This window comes from Barbus barbus, assembly GCF_936440315.1.
Source record: "Barbus barbus genome assembly, chromosome: 10".
Lineage (NCBI taxonomy): Eukaryota > Metazoa > Chordata > Actinopteri > Cypriniformes > Cyprinidae > Barbus > Barbus barbus.
In genome coordinates this window covers 21951853-21978360 of record NC_136738.1, presented here as the reverse complement: position 1 = coordinate 21978360, position 26508 = coordinate 21951853, and the positions used below count along the sequence as shown (strand labels likewise).

The 26508-nt window shown below is 36.2% G+C and overlaps 1 protein-coding gene across 1 annotated transcript in view; it reads right to left on the bottom strand.

The window, feature by feature from the left end:
• Window positions 1–26508, bottom strand: part of LOC306875691 (vang-like protein 1) — a 30641-nt gene continuing 4133 nt past the window's right edge. Inside the window, exons 2-10 of the mRNA XM_079426371.1 lie at window positions 24214–24356; window positions 22316–22533; window positions 18956–19091; window positions 7795–8229; window positions 7088–7263; window positions 6232–6365; window positions 2830–2965; window positions 2469–2703; window positions 1–858 (exon numbers count right to left, since the gene is read on the bottom strand). Coding sequence (XP_079282497.1) covers window positions 598–858; window positions 2469–2703; window positions 2830–2965; window positions 6232–6365; window positions 7088–7263; window positions 7795–8229; window positions 18956–19091; window positions 22316–22386 — 1584 coding nt within the window. The 5' untranslated portion in view covers window positions 22387–22533; window positions 24214–24356 and the 3' untranslated portion in view covers window positions 1–597. The remainder of the gene's footprint in view (window positions 859–2468; window positions 2704–2829; window positions 2966–6231; window positions 6366–7087; window positions 7264–7794; window positions 8230–18955; window positions 19092–22315; window positions 22534–24213; window positions 24357–26508) is intronic.

Genomic DNA, 26508 nt, shown 5'->3' with positions numbered 1-26508 from the left:
CTACAAATCACAATTTATTAATCACAAAGGAACAGATGTTTTTTTTCTCACAATATATTACCTATTTTTTCCAAACATATAAAAATTGTAGAACTGATAGAAAATGATCATGTATGTTTGGCTATTATACCACTGTTATGGCATTGATAAATCCGATTCTCTAACAAATGTTTCTGACCTTACTAGATCTTACAGAATTCCATCTCTGATGCTGGGGGAAAAAAATGTCTCACAAACATAGATATCCTAAACAATATCTACTTGTAAACCTTTACCCATGAAGCCTCAGTCTGATGTTTATCACAGCCAATAATTAGCATTTGCTCTATGTAGAAAGAAACAGACAAGCAGCACAAACACACAATCACAGCAGTCAGCACAAGGTAATCGGATACACACAGTACATGTATATATTTTTTGTTTGTTTTTTTCCCTCTTCTGTTCTTGGTAATAACAAATATTATATCAAAATACATCCATTATGTAAAATGCCATTTATAAACTGTGAAAAAAGTGAAAAAGAATTTCAAACAAAATAGTACTAGTCCAAAATTTACATGTGTAGAAAAACCAAACAGACAAAAACAACCGAATCCATCAGACGGAGGTCTCGGACTGTAGTTGTAGTACAAACTTGTGGGACTTGGGGTGGACGTACTCCTCACTGAGTTTGAGATGAGGGATAGCTTTGCTGGTGACCACTAAGCTGAAGTCAGATGATTTGAGCTGGAATTCAGAGCCGTGACGGAGGGGACTGGTGACCGATGCTTCACTAACCAGCGTCCACTGCCGGGTCTGCCAGCACTCCCTCGTATACTGCAGTGTGGGTCCAGCCATCAGATAACTCTCCAGAAATGCCTAGCAGGGAACAACAGTATCCATATCTGTTCACTGATGTTTTATAGTATCCTACAGTGAGTTTATTAGATTAGAAGTTGTGTGTAATATTTGGGACTTGGGGTCGGAAAGACATTTAACTTTCAAAAATGTATCAGGATGACTGCACAGATACAAAACTCAAACTAAATTAAGCAGGATGATAGCACTTTTGTCTTCTTTAGATTTGCATCTGGCAACATTGACAATAACTGAACTGAATTAAATCAACACTGTCTCAAGCTGAATAATAAATGGCATTTCTACTCATAGCATAATTTGACACGTTTCTAAATTGAACTCTACACTGTTATTGATCTGAACTGAATCAACACTGAACTGTCTTGAGCTATTTGAGAAGTTTTACAGTAGAATCTCTATAATTGAATTTCCATGATTGTTTTTGTTGTTTTTCTGTTTATTACTATAAAGCTGCTTTGACACAATGGCCACATACACACACCAAAGTTTCAGGAGTGACAACCATATTTAAATGCGGGAGTGAGTCCCGTAAATGATCGTTCCATGTGTGTACCGAACAGCAGTCACTCCCACATTTGTAACCATAGCAACATTTTGTCATCTTTCAGGAGTGAATAAAAATGTAGCTTTTGTGAGCTTTCAAATTCTATTTACACTATCAGATTGTAAAACATTTTATTTGAAAATATAGTAAATTAGTGAATTTTAAAGTTTAAATGGTTGTTGTTCTGAAAAGAAACAGTCAGCAGCTTAGTTATTTGCATACAACTGCTCTCAAAAATGTAATTAAATTCAAATTCAAATGTTATTCCTCATTGGAGTCTTTTGTAAATATTTAGTTTATATGTGAGGTTACATATAATGGTACAACAGACTCGTATTTAGTAGTGTTTATGCTGTTGATATAACCGGAATTCATTAACATCTACCCATTTACAAAGAGGTCAATGACTTCAAATCAATATATGTAATGTTAATCCCTCCCGCTAATATCAGATGTATGCCAGTGCTCATGCAATCCAAAAATATTTAGGCTTAAATTTACAATGCATATTTGTCAGTCAAAAATAAATGAAATGGGTAAGAAATAGGTAAAAATTTCTGCACTCAAAAATCATTGCATATTTGTTATTAACTATTTCCATCTATTTGATTGGATTTAAATAATCATATTTTGAAAATACATTTATTCAGACTGCTAAGGATCAGTGTCAATCTATTACGAAAGCAATAAATATATTCAGTTAAAAATTAACATGGTTAAAATATGTCTTGCAATATTTGATTAGTTATTAGTACTGGATTGAAACCAATATGATTTATTGATGCTAAATATATAAACCTTATTGTTAAACAAATTTTAAGTTATGTAATTTTAAGTTAATGTATGACTAACATCATATTTAGTTTATATTAAAACTCTGTAATCCAAATGGATGTAAATTGTATATACAATTCAAACACTTAAATTTAAACCTAAATATTTTTTGAGCGTAACTCCTGTTATGGGCGCTTTAATCATATATATTTGAGGACGTTTTTGAAATTGTCAATTAGGAGAAGTTGAGATTCATGCCACACACACTATGTTGTGTCAGTGTTTGTCTCACCTTTGGAGTCATGTTGTTTGTAATGCAGAATGCCAGGTGGGTCTGAATGCTCTCCATGCTGTGGCAGTGCTGCTGACGGGTGGTGCGCAGGTATTTCTGCAGTGCTTGAGCCATGGAGGGGAAGATAGCCTGCGCTGCCTCACGTGGATCCATCTCATCTCCCGGCGGCTTCTTTTTCTCCTCCTCCTGCAGCCGTCTAACGTGTGTGAACGCCTCTTCTACTGCCACGACCAGCCTAGAATGAGAAAATCTTGCATATTAAGCTGCAGTAGTTTTCACTGAAACCACAGCTCTAATCTTTAATTTAACTGCATGCTCTGTATCACATACTTGGGTTCTGTCCCTCTGTAGCTTTTCTTACCGTGCTCTGCGCTTTCGGACTCTTCTATCATGCTCTGCTTCCTCGTAGTACCGCTCATTATGGCTGGTGTCTCGTTGTCGGGCGGCAGCTGCTATTTTAGCCCGAGACTGAGCGGTTGCCACATCGCTACCAGCACCTGGAAAGAGAAAGATTAGCATTATGGGATGGAAACAAATGCAATTCAACAATTAAAAAAAAAACTCTGTTCTATATTACAAGACAGATACCCTTGCAGATTATCATGTAAATGTGTAATTCAACAGCAGTCATAATGATTTACAATGATTAATAATTAATATAATTCACTGTGTTTTTTTTATTTCCTCTCAGGCAGGTCATATACACTTCCGTTCATGAGTTTGGGTTCTGTAAGATGTTTTTTCTTTAAAAGAAATTAATACTTGTCAGCAAGGATGTATTTAATAGATCAAACGTGACAGTTAAGACATTCATGTTACAAAAGATTAATATTGCAACTGAATGCTGTTCTTTTGAACTATGTATGCATTAAAGAATCCTCTCAAAAAAAAATCATATTTTCCACAAAAGTATTAAGCAGCTGTTTTCAGCATTTGAAAAAGTAAGGAAATGCATCTCCAAATCAAAATATTAGAATGATTTCTGAAGGATCATGTGACACTGATGACTGTGGTAATGGCTGCTGAAAATTCAGCTTTGCCACCACAGGAATAAATTACAGTTATTTTAAATTTCAATAATATTTCACAAAATTACTATATTTTTGATCAAATAAATGCAGCCTTGGTGAGCATTAGAGACTTTTTAAACAATTTTAAAAAGCTTACCAAACCCCAAACTTTAGAACAGCATGGCATATCTACTGCAAAAAAGATCAGTGGTAGCCGAACACATCTTCATGTAGAATCGGGCTATGATGATCACACGTAATGCATATTAGCTCTGTGTGCATAGTAATGTGGTGAACAGAATCATTAATGCATATTTATCCATATTCAGGTCACAGATATAATTAATAATGCATAACAAGGGCAGCACGACTCTCCTTGGTAGCAGGGCAGGTCTGTGGTCTCTTCTATAGCTCACTGAATCCCCTCCAAAAATCATATACTGACAATGGACCAGCAATTCTTGAGATTTGTGAGTAACATTACAAAGACAAAAAAAAAAAAAATGCACATACACATAAAAATAGGGAAAATAATTTTACACACAGACAATAACATGTAGTTGAGTGTAGACTATGTCAGAGCGCTTTGCAACCTGGAAAAAAGATGTGGAATTTTTTGGGGGGAGGATTTTCTTCCTAGCGATGCATTATTAATACTCTGACAATCCGTGCAAAGCACAAAGAGCTACGCACTGCTGATTTTCATATACGTGCACACTCTCTCACACACACACACACACACACACACATTCCTAGCCTGGTTCGATAGCCACAGGCATGAAGGAAGTTTTGAGTGCTTAAGGGGTTATCGTGATCCCAAGTATGCATTCCTGCATCATGATATATGTATCTTTTGCTGACAGCACATCATAACTATCAAACAAAGAGAGAGAGGGAGAGGGCGTTTTTGAGATCTGGGGTGAGTAAGAATTACTACAACTTTTTTGACAGATTTTTAGAGCATAGTGAGTGCAGAGATGTGTGCCCTCTTCGTGGCAGTCAAGACATGTAGAAGGATTTCTTGATGCAAATCGTTTTTTTAGATGAGTCTGTGACCTTGTGCACAGTGTACAATGACTGCATGCACAAGCAACTAACCAGGATGTGGAGCACTCAACAATTCAGTGTCTCAGTGAAAGGATTTCTGAATGCATTACACAGTCTGAACTTACAATCGAAAAGACAGCTTTTCAGTTTGGCTTTAAACTCTGCAGAAAGAAACATTACAGAAACGTTATTAATGTTGGTGACAACTGATTGACACGGTTGCTGCATTAAAAGTGTGCATGATTGTTTGTTTTGGTATGTCTACACACATTTAATAAATTCAGGACAATATTACTTCACAGCGTAGGAGACTTGATGTATTAAGTTGAATAAACCAACTGTAGGATTTTATCCTCATCCCAAGTATCAATTTTTTCAACTTGTCTCAGATGTTTCTATTAAAATTCCTCATGAGGAATACAAATAAAAACAAAAGAGACAATTGGTTATATATAGGGGAGAAAGAGTAGGATTGGTCAAATACAAATTGTCAAAAAACAAAAAGAGTTTACTTTAAATATATAAATAGAAACTATTAAAATTAGTCAAAAAAATGTAATACTAATAAAACTAATAACTAATAAAAATGAGTCAAAATAGATTTTTGATATAATGCTCTATGTACATTGTTATGCGTAATAATAGGTTATACATAATTATAGGTTAAGGTTAAAGAAACAGTTCACCCCCCCCCCCCCCCCCCCAAAAAAAAACAAAAAAAAACGAAAATGTGTTTAATATTTACTCAGCCCCAGGCCACCTGAGACATAGATAAGTTTGTTTCTTTGTCAAAACAGATTTGGCGAAATGTATCACTTGCACACCAATAGATTGTTTCCAGTGAATAGGTGCCATGAAAATTAGAGTCCAAATAGCTGATAAAACATCACAATAATCCACAAATAATCCACACGGTTTCAAGTTAATCAAGCAACCAATACCTTTTGATGCAAAAAGCTGCATGTTTGTAACTTCAAACTATTCCAACTGGCAAAAATAAAATTCCTCTATCCATAATACTGTTTTCTCTAGTGATAAAGTGACCTTGTTTTGTTTTTTAACAAACACAAAGCTTTTCACTTCACAAGACGTTAACCGATGGACTGAAGTCATGTGGATTACTTGTCATGTTAATATTGCAATGTTTTTATCAGATGGTTGTACATTCTGACGGCACCCATTCACTGCAGAGGATCCCTTGTCCTGAGTGTGAGTAAATGTTTGGCAAATTTTCATTTATGTTTTGGTGTTCCTTTAACAGCAGTGAGTAAACCCAACAATTAATGTATTGTGATTCAATGCATGATTAGAAATGCATTATACCTCATGTGAAGTTGTACTGAGGTCAACAGATTATAAGGGTTTACATTTAACATGGATAGCATTTCTCAGATAATCTGATATTGGAACAACATGCTGAGAAAGGTTCGTGTTAAAATCTCAGACATTTGATTGGCAGTTCGTGATATTGATCTTTTCTGAAACTCTAGAGGAGACATGTTGCATTACTTTTTCTCAGTACAATAATCTGTGAATCAGGAGACGTAGGCTCTCGTTGCTGTTTAGGAGAAATATTAGACATATTAATGACGTCTCAATTTTGAAGCCTTTCCTACTACCATTCCAAAATGACTGGTCTTAGTCAAGAGACTAAGCATGAGAGTCAGGTCAAAAACAGACAGTGATTTTACACATATTATACTCACCATCTACATTATAGACTTTCAGCCCAGCCAGATGCTTAGCTGCCCTGGACTTTGCAGCTGTCAGTAGGGCAGGGTTGTGAACTGAGAAATCCTTGTAATAGTGTTCAAGAATTACCAGGGCTGCCCGCTGAATGCTACAGAGAGAGAGATCAACATTTAAAAAAAAAAAACTTGTAATATTCACTGGTAATATGGGTTTGGGTGTCTATTAAAACACAGGAACAGACAATCCCAGCATGTATTTCATTAAACAGGGTCATTGGACGTCAGTTAATAATAGATTTCATTCTGCTTTGTGTGTGTATGTGCGTGGTCACTTGACTCTGCAGCAGCACTGAATCAAAAATGTTCAGCCAATGAAACAATGAGAGCAAGAACAAAGGAAAGCGATGGGCAGGAGAGAGGAAGGGAGAGGGGAAGAAATGCAGGGCAAAGTAGGGAGTGTCTGTAATGGAGTGATTAATGGACCTTTTTCCCTTGGCCCAACCTCAACTCATTATTAATGCATTAAACAGTGCACACACACACACACACACACACACACACACACACACACACACAGAGTTTTGTGTATACAGACAAGCACATATAATATCTCAGCAAGAAAGCAGCTCAGCCATATAATCAGCACAATTACAGAGACAAAACCTTTACTGTTCAGAAGAAATATCTCCATGTTTATATATATATATATATATATATATATATATATATATATATATATATATATATATATACATACATCTTACCTCTAACCTCTTTCTTTTTACTTTTAACTAAAGAGCATGCAACAGACTGTTAAACAGCATTTTGTAGTTGTTTTGATCAAAGTTTGGTCATTGTAATCATCTGGCACCTGAGCTGTCCCAGGTTGTAGTGGCGAGTCTCTCCATCGGTGGAGCGTACAACACAGAGAGAAAAGCAGGGCTGCAGATGTCGGATCTCCAGCAGAACCACTGCCAGGTAATGGATGAACAGCAGAGCATCCACCAATGATACTGCAAACTGCACTATGCCTTGGTAGTTCTCATCCTGTCAAGCACAGATAGTAAAGCAATAAACCAAGGGAATCAAAATTACATGCACTAAGTGATATTCTTCAAAAAAAGGGCATCCTGTTTTACCCTTATTTTTTTAGTGTTATAAAATAATTTAATAATGTGTTATTAAATGAACACTTTTCAACAAGGACACTTTAAATTTATCAAAAGTGGCATTAAAGAAATTTATTTTACAAAAGATTTCTATTTGAAATAAAAGCTGTTCATTTGAACTTTCTGTTTATCAAAGAATCCCAGAAAAATGTATCATCATTTTCAACACTGATAATAATAAATGTTTCTTGAGTAACAAATCAGCACATCAGAATGATTTCTGAAGGATTGTGTGACTCTGAAGACTGAAGTAATGGCTGCTGAAAACCCAGCTTTGCCATCACAAAATAAAATACATTTAAAATATATATATTAAAAAACAGTTATTTTTCTTTACACAATCACAATTCCACAAATCTCAACATGCTTCTCTTGACTCTTCATGGTCACTACACACATTTGCCCATACCTGCGAGTCCAAGATGCGCACTCCAAAGAACAGCCAATAGGAGAGCAGCAGGAGGAGCGTAAGCAACCCCAGCAGGGCGCGGAACACTGCTATCCGGGGCAGGGAGGCTCGCCCCGGACGAGCAAACAGTGCCCAGCCAGCCAGCAGCAGAATGAGGAGCTTGAACGCCAGCGAGAGAAACAGGCCCTCACAGGCAGTACCACAAGCCTGCAAGCGCTCTGGCCACATCAGCTGGGGCAGCACCAGGAAGGACAAGGGGGTTATCAGAACCAGCAGGCCCAGGACGAGGGTGAGGGCCAAAGGAAGGAAGCGTACACAGTTCAATTTCTCTACTGGACCTTCTGTCTCCTTCCTGAAGCCAGCCAAATCCTCTTGAGACAAGCTGTGGTCTGATGTTCCAGTGACCGCTGTTGTAGTTTCACCCCAGTTGTCATCCTGTCAAGAGGTGGGATGGGATCAGCGATATATCATGCACATAAAAAATTCAACATACTGTCCTCCTAAAAGCCCTGTTATCTCAGAGGCCCTAACCCAGCACTCATGATCAATAATACAGAAAAAGACACATTCACAGCTCTTGATTTGCCCCCTGCTTCTCAGCTAATTCAGACAGACAGTACGGAAATACCCAGGTCTCCCTGATCAGCATATACTAATGACAAATACCCAAAACTCACATACATCTGCATATAAATGAACCTGAGAACTGAGAGACAGACTAACAACAAATGAGAACTTTCTAACAGCAGGACGTCTGAGTGAATGCCAGTAGAATGTGAAATGCAGCGCAGATTAGAATTCCATTGTAGATTATTCTGCACTAATGGTAATTCATCTGAAACTATTTATATATTTATTTATGGACTTATCTATTTGTATGAATAGAAGCTGTATTTTGTATGGTAATGTAGTTTAGTGAATTTAATATGAATTGAGAAGTTTTCAATTCATGTAAATGACAGCAAAAAATATTATCATAATTATAGGCATAAAATACAGCTGCATGCAGCAATTAATGAGCCAACCATTTACTAAGCTCAGTTCAATGAGTTTAGGAACAACACTGCTGCAACTCTGCAATGTGGCAGACCTTGCATAACATGGTATTGTTAGATTCAAAGAACCATGATGCACAGCTTATGGGCCAAAGAAATAAAGAATAAGACAACTAACAAATACAATATGGGATATGCACATGCTGTATGTGACTACAAAAGGGAGGGATTATTAGTAAGTGGGAAGAAAAAAAGGAAAAGATTCCCTTTTTTTTGCACAGTTTATGGTTTGTGCCAACCCTTGTGCAAAAATAACTTTGAGGTCATCGTCAGAAGTGAGGAAATGGCAGATGGAAAAGGTTAAAGAAGCAAAGTGTGTTGTAAAAGTTGGTGGAAACACAAACACGGATGCACGTGAACTTTATAAAAAAAAAAAAAAAAGAGTACATCAGATGAAGTCACAGGATCAGCTTCCAAAAGAGGTAACTACTAGTGAAAAATACTGCTGTAATCATTATATATTAAACACATTTACACTCAATTTTTGAGCACTTAAGTCTAACACAGCTACTTACACATACATTTAGATTAAGGAAATAACTAAAAGACTTCCCTCAGACTACAGTTAAAGAGGTCATATCACCAAAATGTTTAGTTTAACTCGACCATTTTTTCCATTTTTCTCCTTTTTGAAAATGAAACTGTTTTTGCTACTGTACCTCTGAGACTTCAAAAATAACCTTTGAAATGATTGGTTCTCCAAATGTGAAATAAAATATTCATCTAAAAATAATAATGTCTACAAGATTGCATACTTTAATAACAGTCTCTTTGCAAAGGTTCACACAACAAGCCAGGATGAACTATGCTCAGCAGCAGTGTTTTGTGTCAGATCTTTTCAATGAACAAGTTTAAGCATTTTTTACTGTAAATGCAAATTACATTAAAGATCAAAACAACTTTGCTTTATAAGATGAATTTGAATGACAAACGTCCTTATTAATTGATTACACATAATAAACAGCAATATTTGCCTAAAAATAGTTCCAAACCCGAAACTTGACACAAAACGTATAAAATGTGTTCAAAGAACTCATTTAAAAGAAAAAAACAAAAAACAAAAAAAAACGTATCTTGTGTAAATGACCAGTTTCAAAAGATAAGGATTTTGGATATTTGAATTTTCTTTAGAGTTCAGACAATGAAATGAGGGTGAATAAATGACAGATTTTCATTTTTGGTTCAACGTACTCCTTAACCCAAGTATAACAAATTTATATTTTACTGGCGTATAATTGCACAAAGATCTTCTTTTTTAATGAGGCCTTTGTTAATTGAATAACTCTTATGAGCTGATTCTCTGTGACCAGAAGGCAGACTGTTGTACAGCAATGCGGTCTGATCTGTTCCATTTTGCCCACAGTCCACATTGCTGAATGTGCTTCCCCCACTGAGAGAGACAAAAGGAGCACACAGCGCAGCTAATAGTGTGAGTTTGCATGTGTGTTAGTGTTCCGCTTGACTCTAGTACAGCTCATTTCCCTCTCACAGAGCCACAGTCTGAGCTGTACCACAGAAAGAAAAGCAGGAAGCGAGGGAGTGTAAACAAGTGTGAGAAACTCCTACACCTCTCTCTCTTCTCTACCCTCCATCCTTTTCCTCTCATTTTTTTCCAAAATAAATCTGCATACATGTGTTTCTCAGGTTCACAACTCCAAATGAAAATGAATATAATGAATACGGACAGTAGACATGACACAGCACAATGATTTAAAATGATATTCCGTAGTACCTGACAGCTTTCCACAGAGTTTAACTTGATTCTGAATTAACTTATATTGAACCCATGACATTCCTTTTAACAGAGGTTGGCTTTGAAAAGTTAGAAGCTGCATTAGATAAGGATTATGTATCTCATTATGACTCTGGGCTATTAGTGTTCTATGAGAAGCGAGATGAATCAAAGTCAGACAGTCATGAGCGAATGAGTTGGGGGGGAAGGGGAGGGACTAAAATAGACATCTGACATTGGTGATGACACTCTGATAGAGGCTAATAGAGTGCTGAAGTCTGTTTTTTTTTGAGTGGGTTTATTGTTAAATGCATGAAATAAGGTCTGTAATTAACACAAGCGTTTACTTGTCTTGAAAAAGGCCACTTTTTAACAAGTGGCTAAATGGGACTACAGAGGTTGTCACGGACGAACAGGTAAACTTATCTACTCTGATTTTACAGCCTCATTGGTTTCAATCACACCTTTCCAAACAATTCTAACTCAACCTCTTATGGAAATGTTTTTTTTTTTTTTTTTTTTTTTAAGACAAAGAATTGTCAGAAGATCATGCAACCGTGGTGTAGTTCATATATAGCTTACATTTAGCTTTTTTTCTGGTGATTTTGAAAAATGTATAAATGTTGTGTTCATATGCGAACATTATCCTGATGAACAAAATGTTTAAGAATCATAAACTTTGTCACATAACTTATTTTTGCAATAATCCAAAAGCAAATGGAACAATCCAATTTTTTATTTATTTTTTTGCTAATTTCAGGACTAACCTCCAAAGATACATCATCACTGCAGCACTCTATGGAGGTATTAGATTATCAGACAATATCACCATGTGGCTGAAAAATACTGAAGAGTAAACTAATGTTTGAAACAATGGATATATCTGTAGCCTTTGAACTTCGGCCAGTAAAATGACAAAGCCAGAGCTATCTGTTTTATAAATCAAAATGACTCTAGCAAGTAAGACACACTCAAACAAGTGCACAACAAGCAAACATAAACATAGACCCTTTAGCAAGTAAGCTATGACTTACATGCTTGCTATTCCAAATCCTTCTGTTCACTAACGTCTAAAGTTTCCTCACTGGAGAAAACATTCCAGAGGCCCAGGCTGAATGACAGGAAGACGAAAGAAGATCAGAGCCAACATGATGAAATTACTCTGGGAAGAATAGACCTGACAGCCGTTCAAGGGCATGGCATTAACCTTTTAGCCAGGGGCTTTCCTCGATTTACTATGATATTTTTACCAAATATACCAGTGTGTATTTGCTGCTTTATATATGAGAGATCTGCTGTTGCAATTCAAATGATCTATGCGAAGATGAAACCTGTTTTACGAACATGACATTTTATTGGCATATGCTTGCTTCCATATACATACCATTCAAATGTTTGGGGTCAGTAATTTTTAATTTAGTATTTTGAAAGTCTCTTATGCTCATCAAGGCTGCATTTATTTGATCAAAAATACAGCAACACTGTGAAAAATATTACAATTTAAAATAACTGTTTTCTATTTTAATATATCTTAAAATGTAATGGTAAAGTTGATATTTCAGCAGCCTTCACTCAACACTCTTAAAAATAAAGGTGCTTAAGTGCCATAGAAGAACCATTTTCGGTTCCACAAAAAAACATTCAGTCAAAGGTTCTTTAAAGAACCATCTCTTTCTTACCTTTTTATAATCTGAAGAACCTTCTTTCGCAACAAAGAACCTTTTGTGAAACAGAAATGTTCTTCAGATGTTAAAGGTTCGTTATGGAACCATTTAGACAAAAAAGTTTCTTCTATGGCACCGTGAAGTCTTCACTGTCACAGGATCCTTCAGAAAACATTGTAATTGTTATTATTATCCGTTATCATTTATAGTTATTATCAGTTGCTCAGTTAATAATGGTTCTAATTATTGTTAATGCTTAAAAAAAGTTTATGCTGCTTTTTGTGGAAACCAAGATACATTTATTTTCATGATTATTTGATAGATATGAAGTTGCTGAATACACTGTAAAAAGTCATTCTATAGGGTTGTAGATTTCATTAAATTTATTATGTAAACTTAATTTAACAAAATTAATTTCTTGTTTTTATAAATATTTTTTGAGTTCAAACTATTTAAAAATGTCAGGAATAAAACCTACTTAATTCTGTTGTTAAGGATTTAGCTATTCATTTTGAATAACTCCAAATAGAGACAATATTGAATAAATCCAACATGATTGAAATGAGCTGTTTTCAATTTACAAGCATTTCCTGTTCCAACATGCGGTTCAATCAGCTCGTGAGCACGAGACAACATGGAGGAGGCAAGGCTGATCGGTGCTCTTTTTCAGTTAACTTCACAAAGGTATGGGCTATTATTTTATTTATATAGGAAAAAACTGTTGTAAATTATCGAAATGGTCCACTTTATGTGATATAGGCATCATTCATAATAGTCGGCTTAAAATTGATTGGTGGTATAGTGCAAGTTATAGTACTCTTGAAAAAATAAATATGCTAATTCGTTCATGTAGCCTATATTTTTTTGTAGCTTACTAACGTTATCTTAACAAATAGACAACAAGCAACATTGTATAATAATGGCTGTAGTCATTGTCCGATCTTGGGCAACAGATCCTTATTTTGTGGCCTAGTGTTAACGTTTGAACTAGTGTGTTGCTCCTAAAGTATGGGTAATCATGTTTTACACCGATTAATGGTTGAAGGGGTTCATTTTAAAACTATTTAACGTTAGATCTGCCGTTGAACAGTCACTATTCAAAAAGTGTTTTTTTCTTGTTTGTTTGTTTTACACATTTGTGAGGACCTGACGTGACGATTTGCCAGTATGTTCCACGGTAATTTACAGTAATAGGTGGCACACATGTATCTTTTTAAAGTCCCTCGAACCTAATCATTCCTCATAGTTACACATCATGTTAGGAGCTATTGATGAGATTGAACGGTCATTCTGCGCGATCGCGATTGTACGGAAGCCCTGAACTTAATTCTTAGTTATTTTGTCTTTGTTTCAGAACAAAATAACAAGTAATTGCTATAAATGTTAGTTATTTCCGTCTACTGAATTATTGATATTCCACATTTCTATTAACATTATTTTTTTCAGAACTGCAGAACAGAATTTAAGAAGAATGAAAAAATGAATGTCCAAGTATGCCAGCCCTTTTTCAGCCTTCTCAAGTGAGTTATCAATCATGTTTAGAGACCTAAAGGAACATAATGTATGTGAAAACCCCCTCTCAAAATGTGATATTTTTTTTCCTCTCATTCCATATTTCAGGTGAATACAGAATTTCAAAGAATAATCACTGTGCAGCTGGAGCCTAAATTGGTCCTCACTGGACCTTCACACTCCCAATGCTGCTGAAGGAGGTGCACTTGGAGAAAGACTGAAAACTGAGATAGAACTACTGAAGGTAGTTTATAATGAAGCATGCAAGCCATTTGGCTACTTGTTGTTTTATGTAAGGCTGAGAGAAATTGTTTATTCTTGTATTTTTCTTCATGATACTCGGGTTCCCCTTCTACTGTAAATTCACGAGTTCACACTTACATATAATAATAACGGAGCAAGTTTATGCGTATTTGGCGTGCTGTCCAGGGGGAGGGCTCCGAGCTCGGTAATCATTCCCGAGCCCGGGGTACTCCCCTCGACCGGGGAGAGGGTACGAGCTCGGCATTTAGCCCGGACCCAAAGTGCTCCCCCCCGTGCTGGGGTAGGACCGGCTGTGGTGAGGAGTCGGGGTGGTGGAGGGATGTCGGAAGACGAGAGATAATGACGGTAAGACTGCTTGGTTATTTATAGGGATTCTCTCTCGTGCTGATTGGATAAGTGGTGTGATTGCTGATGATGAATTGGCCGTGTTAATTATCTGCGCGTGCTCCTCCCGAAATTTGTTAATAAAACATCACTTAAATATTAAACTTGATGATATTTAGCTACTTAAAAGCTGACAAATGCATTTGTGTGACAACGGTTCAGTGAGGTTATGTTTTGTTGCCTTGAGTTAATTTATTGGACTTTCACAGTAACTGAAGAAATGAAGAAACTGAGACAGACTAAATCCAGAAGAACTGTGTCTCCAAGACGCTTCAAGAAACCTCCTGCAAAGCTACAGTACTGTTAAAAGTTTTAGACACTTGTGTAAAAATGCTGTAAAATGAGGATGCTGTCAAAAATTGTCATAAATTGATTTTCTTTAATCAATTAACTTCTATGAACTAAATGAAATCAACATTTGGTGTGAGCGTCCTTTGTGTTTAAAGCAGCTTTTGTCCTCGGTGCACTTGAGCAGAGATTTTCAGGAGCTTTGCATATAGGTTTCTCGAAGCGTCTTGGAGACACAGTTCTTCTGGATTTAGTCTGTCTCAGTTTGTTCTGTTTCTTCATGTCATTCCAGTTTGAATGATGATCAGATCAGAACTCTGTGTGGAGCACAAAAATCTCACTGGATTATTACAATTAATGGCAAAATGAATGTTTGGACATGTAAACTGATATTTCCTAGTGACACACTACGGCAAAAGATAGAAATAACTGACGTAAAACCATTTAAAATAATTTTGGCCACTACTGTATTTCAGAAACTTTTCTTGGAGCTGGATGCGTCAATGCTGTCAAAACGAGTCCAGTCACTCAGGTCTAAACTGCTGTCTTAAAATAAAATGGTTTTATCTGTTCTGTGGTTCCATGTTGCCAAACATACCTCACACATTTGAACATTTTGTGCCTAGAAAGAGAAAAATGACCCAAAAAAGTAACTGCATTGTGTATTTTAAACAATTGGTACCTAAAAAGAAACACAAAAAGAGACTTTGTTTTGCAGAATTCATATTAAGTAATTGTGGATACAGTCTGAGAATGCGAATATATGCTATTGTAACTGTTGTTGGCAATAAAGCAGAAGCTTGTATTTAATCTTTAACGACTGTGTCTGTTATTCATATGTGAAATCATATTAAAATTACTTTAATCCATTTATTAAAAATAATACTTTTTTGTGTTAAATTAATTTTTTTAAGTAGTATGCATTAGTATAGTGCTCCAATGAAAACAATATTTTTGTTTAAATTTTAATTAATATTTTTGTGTGGGCTATTTGCATCTACTTAATTTAAATGGCTAATTTTTAAGGAATTAATTTGATTAATTCTAACTCAATTCTCAATAGCAGTTGAATTTAATTAATAATATTGCTTGTAATCTGTTGCCACAATTTTATTGAGTAGATGTAGTGTATTATTTTTTACAGTGTAGAAGTATTCAAAGAAAATCTGTTCTAAAATAACAGGAAAACTTTTGAACTGTAGTGTACAAATATAATTTTATTCAGTAATGATTTGTAAAAATTGAATGCACTAAAAATACATAATCAATCAGAATTCCTTCATGTTTTAAAGTATTTTCAAGCAGAAATGTACAGTATTTAAACACACACACAAACACACACACACACACACACACACACACACACTTGCACAAATTAATGTAGACAGACATGAGGACCTATAAAAACTTTGTGTGCCTTTTGCCCCTGAGGGAGAGGCAAGTAGGTCAGAATAACTGAGACCCAGTAGGAAGTACAAAGCGGCGTCTTCATACTGAGATGTATGTCACTCCTATTTTCCATATCTGTCTATACCACAAAACCCACTCCTTTAACACACACTCACACACACACTTTACCCTCATATTCTGTCATTGCCTTTTTCATTGTCTCTCTGATAATATCCCAGCACAGTCCCCCCACCTTCCCTGTGACCTGACTGTTTCCTGCACATGTGTTTTTATATAACTCAAATGCAGCTATATGCCAACATATAACCAATGCTAACCAACAGCAAAGGAAAACTGATATGTAAACTTTAAGCCTGTTTCATAGCAGCAAATATTTATTTTGCTTGTAAAGTTTCACCACTGAGCCTATTTTGCCAATTCTAAGTGTGCTGAATGCAGCAGAAAATACATTGAAAACAATATAAACCATTTTATTAACACATTTTACAATATTGGCTTTTATAAAGAAACACAAAATAACAGAGTCAGCTACTTGACATTTCACAAAAAATACATCTATCTGCCTAAGTCAATCCAGATCATTTACAAAGTTTAGAGAGTTTGGGTTCCATTTTAAATTAATTACTATTTGATTGTAAATGTGATCCACCTGGTTTGCAATCACATTTGTTATAATAATTCTCAACTACACACACCTAATACTCATTGTGGTTAACCAAAAATCCTGTAAATTTCTGTATAAAGCTGCAGCTCTTTTATGTAGCAGAAACACAATCAGTGTGAAAGCACACTGCGAGCCTGCTATGGCAGTTAAGCTGCAGCACCGCTTGTGAACTGTTTATGCATGCGGTGTGAAACAGCATGAACCACATCTGGGACTTGCTTTTTACAATGGCGCGCTAGCAGGCAAGCACACTGGGGGCTAAAAAACACAAATGTGAATCTTGTCATTTTGATAAAGGACTATATACATGGATAATATTCGTTAGTTGAGCTGTAAATGACTCTAAATTGCCCTTTTGAGGCGGTGCTTCTTTTCATTGAGGTTCTTTGCTTTAATCTGTCAAGACACTGAGCACTTTACAATTGAATTACTCTGGCAGCACATAACATTCAGTAAATATAATGCATTTTTCTATTTTCTGGAGCATGTCACTGTCTGAAATCCCTGTTATCCTCTTTACTCTGTTAACTATGCCTTTGTGTTTGCTGAGCTGCGGTCAGGATGATGCCCTCACAACATCACATACAGTCTCATCATATACAGTGCCCTCCAAAAGTATTGGAACAGTAAAGACAACATTGCTCTGTAGGCTGTGGAGTCAAGACATTTTCAAATATGATTAAAAGATGAGTATGAGACAAAACTACAGAATGTCACATTTTATTATTGGGTGATTCAACACATAGATGTTTTACCAGCTAAGAAGTTCAGCACATTTATAGTTTCATCCCCCTATCTGATGTGAGCATAAGTATTGGAACAGTTGCCTCACAGGTCTTTCTAAGTGATCAGCTGTGTCCTGTTGCATTAATTCTTCAGATATTAAAAGCAGGGAATGTGTCGTATCAGTTATATCCATTACTTCTGTATTCTGAATCTTACATTCGATGACGACACACGCAAACCAGGATGAAGATGAGGGAGCTGACTTTGAGGGAAAAGTAAGCAATATGGATGCTAAAAGAAAAGAGGAAGTCAATTAGAGCTCTAGCAAAAACAAAGGGCATGGAGAAATCAAGAGTTTGGAAACCACCAGCGACCAACCAACAACTACCTGATCGGCTGAGAAAACAACAGTAGTTGATGACAGACAAATCATAAAAGCTGTGAAAATGAATCCTAAAAGACATGTCTGTAAAATCACCAACGACTTCCAGAAAGCTGGGGTGATGCTCTGACAATCTACTGTCCTCAGGAGACTTTGACACAGAATTACAGATGCTACACAGCAAGATGCAAACCTCTGACCAGCACCAAAAATAGAAAGGCAAGATTACAGTTTGCAAAAAAGCACAAAGGTGAGCCAGAAGAGTTTTGGAACTGTGTTTATGGACCAATGAGGCAAAGATGAACCTTTATCTAAGTGATGGGAAAGCAAAAGTGTGGAGAATAAAAGGGAACTGCAAATGATCCCAAGCATACAGCCGCATCTGTAAAGCATGCTGGAGGTGGTGTCATGCATGGGCATGCATGGCTGCCTCTGGAGCAGGCCCTCTCCACTTTACTGATTCAGTAGCAGAATGAATTTGGAAGGGTACAAAACCATCTTGCCTACCAATATTCATGAAAATGCCACCAGGTTAATTGGGAAATGCTTCATATTGCATCAGGACAATGACCCAAAACACCCTGCCAGTTCAGTCAAGAATTTATAAGGGCAAAGAAATGGAAAGTCTTAGATTGCCCAAGTCAATCTCCAGATTTAAATCTGATTGAACATGAATTTCACCAGCTGAAGAGGAGAGTAAAGGCAGAAACTATTATATATATTATATATATATATATATATATATATATATATATATATATATTATTGATTATAATAATAACGTTACATCTGGAGACTGGTTTACATGTAAAAAAACTGCATGCTTTGATTTGATAAAATGTTTTTAATATTAAACCATTAATTCCAACATGACCATTTCATTTTTCCTTTAACAGCCGATCGTCACAGTCCCCAGCTCCCAGCCCCCAGCCCCTCTGTTGCTTTACTCTAATCCTCATCAGTCTGAACAGAGTGGTTTCCGAGAAGGTGTTTTATTCAAGCAACTCACAGGTTCAGTTCCCCTGGTGAATTAGTGAATCTACATCAATGGCCCTCAAATCGATTCAGTGTCTGACTCACCTGGGCGTCTGTGGGGGCGGAGCCCTGATCCGGCTGCTGTGGCTGAGCTGACGATGCACTGATGGTGACATTTTTGTCCGAGCGGCTGCTGCTGTCTCGGCTGTGTGATTTGTGCCGATCCTTGCTGCTGCGTTCACTGCACGAGAGAAAGACACACAGTGACGGAGGTGAGGGAAACGCTGTCGCCATGGTGATGGGAGCGGGGAAACACACTCAGACTAATGACAGGATAACCACCATCATCATTCTCCCTCCTCATCCTCTCGCTGACTGGCTTCCTATAGCACTGTCTCACACATGCCCTAGCTGGAGCATCTGCTGCAAACTGGGTTAGATGCAGTGAGCTGTGACAACCCTAATCCAAACACAGCGTTTTCTCTCTCTCTCTTCTCTCTCGCTCGCTCAGTCTTTTTAGTCATCATAGTTAATGCCTGGCAAGCCTTAGAACAAAACAAAACAGATAAACAAACAAATACAGCACTACTGCACACACACGCTCAAACACACATACTATCAAACAGCATCAGACATCTCGCACTGAGTAATTGGAACAACATGAGGCTGAGTTATTGATGACAGAATTTCCAGTTTTGAGTATACCAGTGGTTTTCACCTGGTTTAGCCAATTATTCACTGCAAAAAACAAACTGCATCACAAAACTATATGACACAAAAACTGATATTTGAAATTATTGTAAAAATATATATTAATAAAAAAATAAATCACAATCAGTGTTGGGTTACTTGTATTGATGTACTATTATAGTTTTTGTCAATATTTTGATTTAGACATTTTTAAAACATTTTCTGCTTTCATTTTAATTTGTAATATTGTTGTGCTTTTGTCATTTTTAAATATGCCTATGTAATTTTTAGTCTTAAGTTTTAGTTCATCTTCATTAAATGAAGTAAAACTTAAAACATTTAATGAAAATGAGAAATGTTGCATATGTCTTTGTCATATATATATATATATATATATATATATTTCATGTGCATTTAGTAAGTACTAGCAAGCATTATTTTTTCTATGCAGTCCATGACCCTGTCAGAACAGATGTGAGACCTCTTTAGACCCACCAGCTGAAAACCACTCTACTATGGTTTTCTAAAGTAACTCTGTGATCATGTTAGATCGGTGAGCACGACGAGAGAGAATGCATTATGAAGATTAGAAGATTACTTACACTGACCTCTAACTGTTACATTTAGAGACTAGTTGACAGTTTATGATGTTATGAAGGTACATGTTTTGATCAATCCCAATTTGAATACTACCCTTATGTTTTTAAAATAATCCCTTTTCTTCTTCTACAGCAAGTCCTCATATGTTAAGCCTCGGTTGCTTTACTCTAATCCTGGACAGTCTGGGCAGAGTGGGAACGCTGGCTACTCTGGAATTGTGTTATATTATATAACGTGTCTACAGCTGAGCCACAGGGACTAAACCTAACAGCTGCTCCAACAACAAAGGTTCAAATTTGTAGATAGACAATTAATATAGTAAGAATCAATATAATAATATTCATCAATATAATAATATTCATTAAAATTCATTTAATTTTAACAACATATTTTTTACTAAAAATAAATAAATAAATAACGAAAACTTTTCCTGAATTTTTCTAGCACAAATATTTTACTTATTTATTATAGCTTCAGACCCTCTAACCCAAGGATGTTTTTTGTCCTGCTGAAGTGGGTTCAAACCTCAACCACATCTTCAACTGCTGCACCACACCATATTCTCTAATTCTTCTTTCTTTTATCACTTTCTAAAAATATCTAAATGGCCTTTAGAACACATATTTTCTTTGCTTTTAACAGTGCTAAAAGTCTTGGCACTGAATTCCCGAAGAGATTTTGTAAAAATGCAATCAATGAATAAAACAATAAAGCCGCTTTTCCCAGCAGTGCAGATCTATTCAACCCTGTGTGTATTTCAGTATTCTAAATACCCTGCAGGAAGCATGGGATTGTAATTAGAAGTTATATAAACTGGGTGTTGATGCTGAATGGGAGAGGCAGTATGATAGCCCATGGTGAAACATTGAGGTGTCCGTCCCCACCCAGACATTATAAATGTGTGTTGATGTAAACTGTGGTGCTCAGCTTCGTTTGAATATTGGAAGAAAGAAATAGCTGAGCCTGCCCACTGATCCAAGTGAAACTGGCTAGATGAGAGTACGCTACAATTGTAGATACAGACAGAAAGAGGTGGTGTGTGAAAGTTAGTAAGTAAATATTTTAATTATCATTGTTTTAACTTTCATTAGCACATCTTTTAGAGACAAGTTTAGCTTTAACTAGACGAAGTACTGAACAGACACAATTATGGTAAGATATGGAGATGATAGGATTGGATACATGCACTGATTCATCCAAAAAATAGTTACTGGAAAAGAATATAAATGGAAAGAAATAGGGATAAAGAAGTAAAAAGTGGCAGGAAGTTTAACAGCTGAACAGAAAGAGGACATTCATTTGTGGCTTTCTCGGTGAAGACACAAACATTCTCTGCTTTCATGCTGGAATTCCTCAGGCCTGTTTGGGCCTTTCACTGGAGATTTTATAGGAAACCAAACAATAGTGGAGCTCAGTAAATAACTTCCTAATTACAGTGGGTGGGTCAACACAGTCTAATAGCATTAAAGTGTATATCAGTAAGTACTGGCAAGGAGATGTTGGAGAATATGTAGAAAATCTCTGGCTCAGATCAGCTGAAAATCCAGCCCAAATTTGTGAGCATGAGTGAAAAGTGTCATACAAGCACAAGCAAAGATAGAAGGTATAGGAGTAGAAGATGAAATAGAGATGAAAAAGCATGTTGACAACAAATGCAATATTGGTCATGTAGTCATAAAAAAGCAAACTTAAAACAATACAGAAAAAAAAAGACATTAACATTAAGTTCAACAGGCCTGATTTTGTTTAGTCTAGAATTGCACAAATAGAGTCTTCATCTCATTTGAGTATGTAATTTTTAATGAAGAAAAAATACTGAGTGAACCTTTAAACAAAAACATTTCTTTAATGACTCTGATTACCGTTTTAAAGTAACAATTTAGAATCATCAGAGACAAATTCTCAATAATTAAATCTGAAAGTAATTAAACATGTCCCGTCACTAATGAGCAACAGAATCATTTCACAGAAAAAAATCATTCAATTTTGTTACACTTGAAGCTCTAAATAAATGCAAAATCTTTTCACAATGACAATATTAATTTTCTGCATGAATAAATGTGAGGAAATTTGGGAAAATCCTCAGGAGAGATACATTAGAGGGAGAAGGAGAATATGGTGTGCTGTACAGTACATGTATGCACATGCACATGCACAGGCAGTTCAGCCCTTTACCTCTGTTTGTTTGACCCCCGTGACCTGTTGGAGTGGTGGGAATAACCAGAGTGGATGGAATCTGTGTCCATTGTAATACTGTCCGTGCTGTGACTGGTTTAACACAGTGGAGGGAGGAATGCGGAGACAGTTAAAGTGCTGACGATGCTCAGGACATACATGAAGCTGCGCAAGATGACAGGATCGTTTCTAGGGGCTTTCTGTTATCAAACATTAACCTAAAGAGAGAGAAAGAAAGATTTTTTAACAAACTCCTTATACCATAAATACATCAAATACAATAATTTAATTCAGAGCACAAACACAAAAACCTTTTAAGAAGGTTGGGGCTATCTTATGTCAGTTAGTAAAAAATAACGGCAATAAAGTGCAGCAGTCCAGAAAAGAGGTCACGTGTTCAATTCCCAGGGAAAGCAAGAACTGATAAAATGTGTACCTTGAATATGCAATGTAAGCTGCTTTGGATAAAGCATCTACCAAATGCATAAATGTAAATGTACACAGCTTTTCTCCAATATGCTGACAACAAATGCAGGAACAGCATCAAGAGTTCACTGCAGCAATGCCTAAAGCACTGTAAAGCACCTCTGCTGGCAAGATCAAGATGCATCTGTTTCAGGACTACTCAACTCTAGCCAGTACAGAAGCTAAAGTAATAAATGTATTTCGCTTGCCTTCTGCTTCCTCCTTCCTAGTTGGAATATATCTGCTGGTGATAATTTATTAAAGAGGGATGATGCTTAGGATATCAACTGTATTCGTTAGTTCTCAGCTATTCCTTTTCATTACTATGCCCACAGAGCCCTCTCACTTGAGCTGTTGTGGAACCTATTTTTCTTAGCTTTTTTGGCCCCCAGATCTTCACCTTCAGAGAATTCTGACTGCTCAGTTTCATGGTGTCACTTTAAATTTGATCTTTGAAATCACATATGCACTTTCCCACAGCATTCAAACACATTTAGACTAAGCTTGCTAGCTAGTTTTCTTAGCTGTTAAAACTTGAATGACATGGCAGATTGCAGGACCAAAGAGGTATTCTGATTGGTTGGTTATTTAGCACCCAGAATAGGGCATATCAAAGTGATGTGACTCATATGCACTGGACAATAACATAAAATGTATGGAGAAAAAAAGTGTTTGAACTGTCACAAAGAGTCATATGAGGCTAGCAAGCAGTGAGTATCAAGGCTTTATACTGAGACTTCCAGCACAGACCTTGTGCATTGATTTGTCCGCTCATAAATTACTAATTTGGAGTGCACTCACGCTCTAGTGCCACCTGCCATCTCAAAACAAGCAACCAACACATCAACACACTCACAAAGCACACTCACAAATACACACCTATAAGAGGATTTGCAGGTCTAAAAATTAGATCACAGCATGGGCAAATTTATTCCATCACAAGTCACTCGCATTAAACCATGATGGAATTATATTCTGCAATATACTTTCGGTCTCTCATTCCCTGCCACATTCACAGAAGGCTTGGGTGCCTCAATTAATTAATTCATTCAATTGCATTTCTGTTTGTTCGATCAATGGCAGACAGAGTTTTTAAAACTCATTTGAAAAGTCTTTACTTTTGTGATTCGGACACAGAAATTACATATAACACATAAATTGCTCAAGCTAAAATTCTCTGCATTTATTCCCTCTGACAGCAAATATTCACTGTAGCTGCAAATATCTGTATACTTTAAGACTTCTCATAGAAACTTATGAAAAATAATGATTCATCAACATCAGTACATCTTATGTAGGTATTCAAACCATTCTTTTGAAATCACAAGAATGATACTAAACATTCTGTAATGGAAAAAAAAAACACGTTTTGAACTTGTTAGAATGGGACGATTGTCTTAATTGCTGGTTTATCTAAGAATACTGGTAAATACCTGTATGTTCTTGATCAGTGTGTGGTTTGTGAGTTTGCCAAGATAGCACTGACCACTTTCAAGTCTTCATTTCTCTTATCAATGGGAGAAATCTGACCTGGACAAGCACACATAGCATTCCTCTGGGGTTACCTCATAGTGCCCTGAAAACACACACACACACACACACAAAGAATTCCTATAAAGTTACTCCATGTACACTCATATGCGCTCACAGAAAGTGTATCATGTTAGGGATGCCGGGGGCTTAGTATTTTTATGTTATTATACCATGTCATAAAGGAGACGATAGCAATTACAGCCAAGCGTTTAATAACATCAGACAGATTTCACTCTTCTTATCTCGGTTTTGGCACTGTGTGTCAATCCATTACTTTTCTGGAGACAATTTAGTGGTTGCTGCAAATTTCACAGGGCAGCACAGGCCAAATAAATCTCTTTTGTTTAAGCAGGAATGCAAGTTTTTGAAGACTTTGATATGTGATCTGTCTAGATGAACTGTCTAGAAGCGGTTGAAAACTGAAATCTGTTTACAAAATTCATTCTCTTATTGCGATACACAAATTCCCAATTCAGAGTGAATAGTTGTCTAATCTTACCAGGCTTGCTCTGTTGACTTTAATCAGTTTTCAGAGTTCTGAGTGAAAAACGAACAGCAGACATGTAAAAATCTATTTTTTATGAATATTCAAAAATACATAAACATTTATCACTTTTATTTTAGATAGTGTGTGTATTATATATCCGTGTTCACCATAGTATTTATGAGAAATAAGCACACAGAAAAACTGCAAATTGATTTGTGAAAATAAAATCTCCGTGCTTTTTTGTTAATTTCACCAAATTCAAAATTCTGGCATCATTTACTCATAGGCCTATTGTTCCAAACCTCTCTGACGGATGGAACACATACATATTTTGAAAAGTGTTTTTTCTCTTCATACAATGAAAGCCAACAGGGATTTATATTGTTTTGGATTCCAATGACTTTCACTGTATGTACAAAAACATACAGTTGAAACATTCTTCGAAATATCTTCTATCTGGACCCAATCTCAAATTATACATTTGTTGTAGATCTGGGTCCCGGCTTACAGTCTCAGACAGACTGCATTCTATTTCTAAACTATGGGGATAATTACAGATGGACACAGTCTCTTCGCCATTTCATTCAAAAGAATTTCATGGCCTGAACAGCTACTTTTCAAATCAGCATAGTGTTTGACGTGAATGCTGCAATAAATGTAGAAGTTTCCTTTAATAACTGCTGACCTTAAATTTCGGCCTTTTTGTCACACATTGGCTTCAGAAGACTTGAAAGCGTATGCGTCACATCTGCAATACTTTTGAAAATACTTTTGTGTCTTTTGAAAGCTCCACATTAACTATAATTTTCTTGGAAAAAATTTTAAATTACCCTTGTGCGTTCCGCTGAAGAAAGGAAGTCAGTAACAGGAAACAGTGGCTTATTTTAACGTGAGCTGATGGACAGTTGCTATTAGAGCATATAGTAAGAATGTAGTGCTAACTGGAGCAGGAGAGTCCCTGGAGGCTTTTACATTTAGCCATCAAAACTCAGATTTTCACAGCCATTACACCTACAAAGCTAACACACATGAACACACACATCATTTGACAGAGAGGCCCACTCAGCCAACGAAGCCTTTAACATGTGTTCAAAGCGCTGAGTAATGCATATCATATACACTCATGTAGAAACACACATGCACACGCAAGACTTTCACATATGCCTTGCCCTTGAGGCAGTCATGGATGATCAAAAGCAGAACAATAATATTTCTTCACCTACTAAACAAGAATACAAGACAGGCAGAAAGACAGAATCAGAGAGCAGAAAGAACGAGAGCAGAGGGGTGAGGGTCAGTGAGAGTGAAAGGAACAGAAGTGATGAAGGGAAAACTGGAGTTTTCAGAATGAGCAACCATACTGTTATACACATATAGCATACACACATAAACAGATCATGAAGGGTCATATTTTAAAAACAGTAAGATGTGTGTGTGTGTGTGTGAGTAAACAGAGATTTTATAAATTATATTTAATATACATTACATGCAATAGTAAAATTGTAAAAAAAAAAACATATACATCATGTAAAATTCATTATTTTATAATCTCTCTATAATAAAATTGTAAAATAGGTATTAATGTAAGAATATGTATAAATGATGTTTTCATGTCCTTTTTATGTCATTGAAAATTGTATACATATTCTGTTCTGCCTTTTATATATACATTCATTATTTATATATAAATATGTACTAATGTTATTGC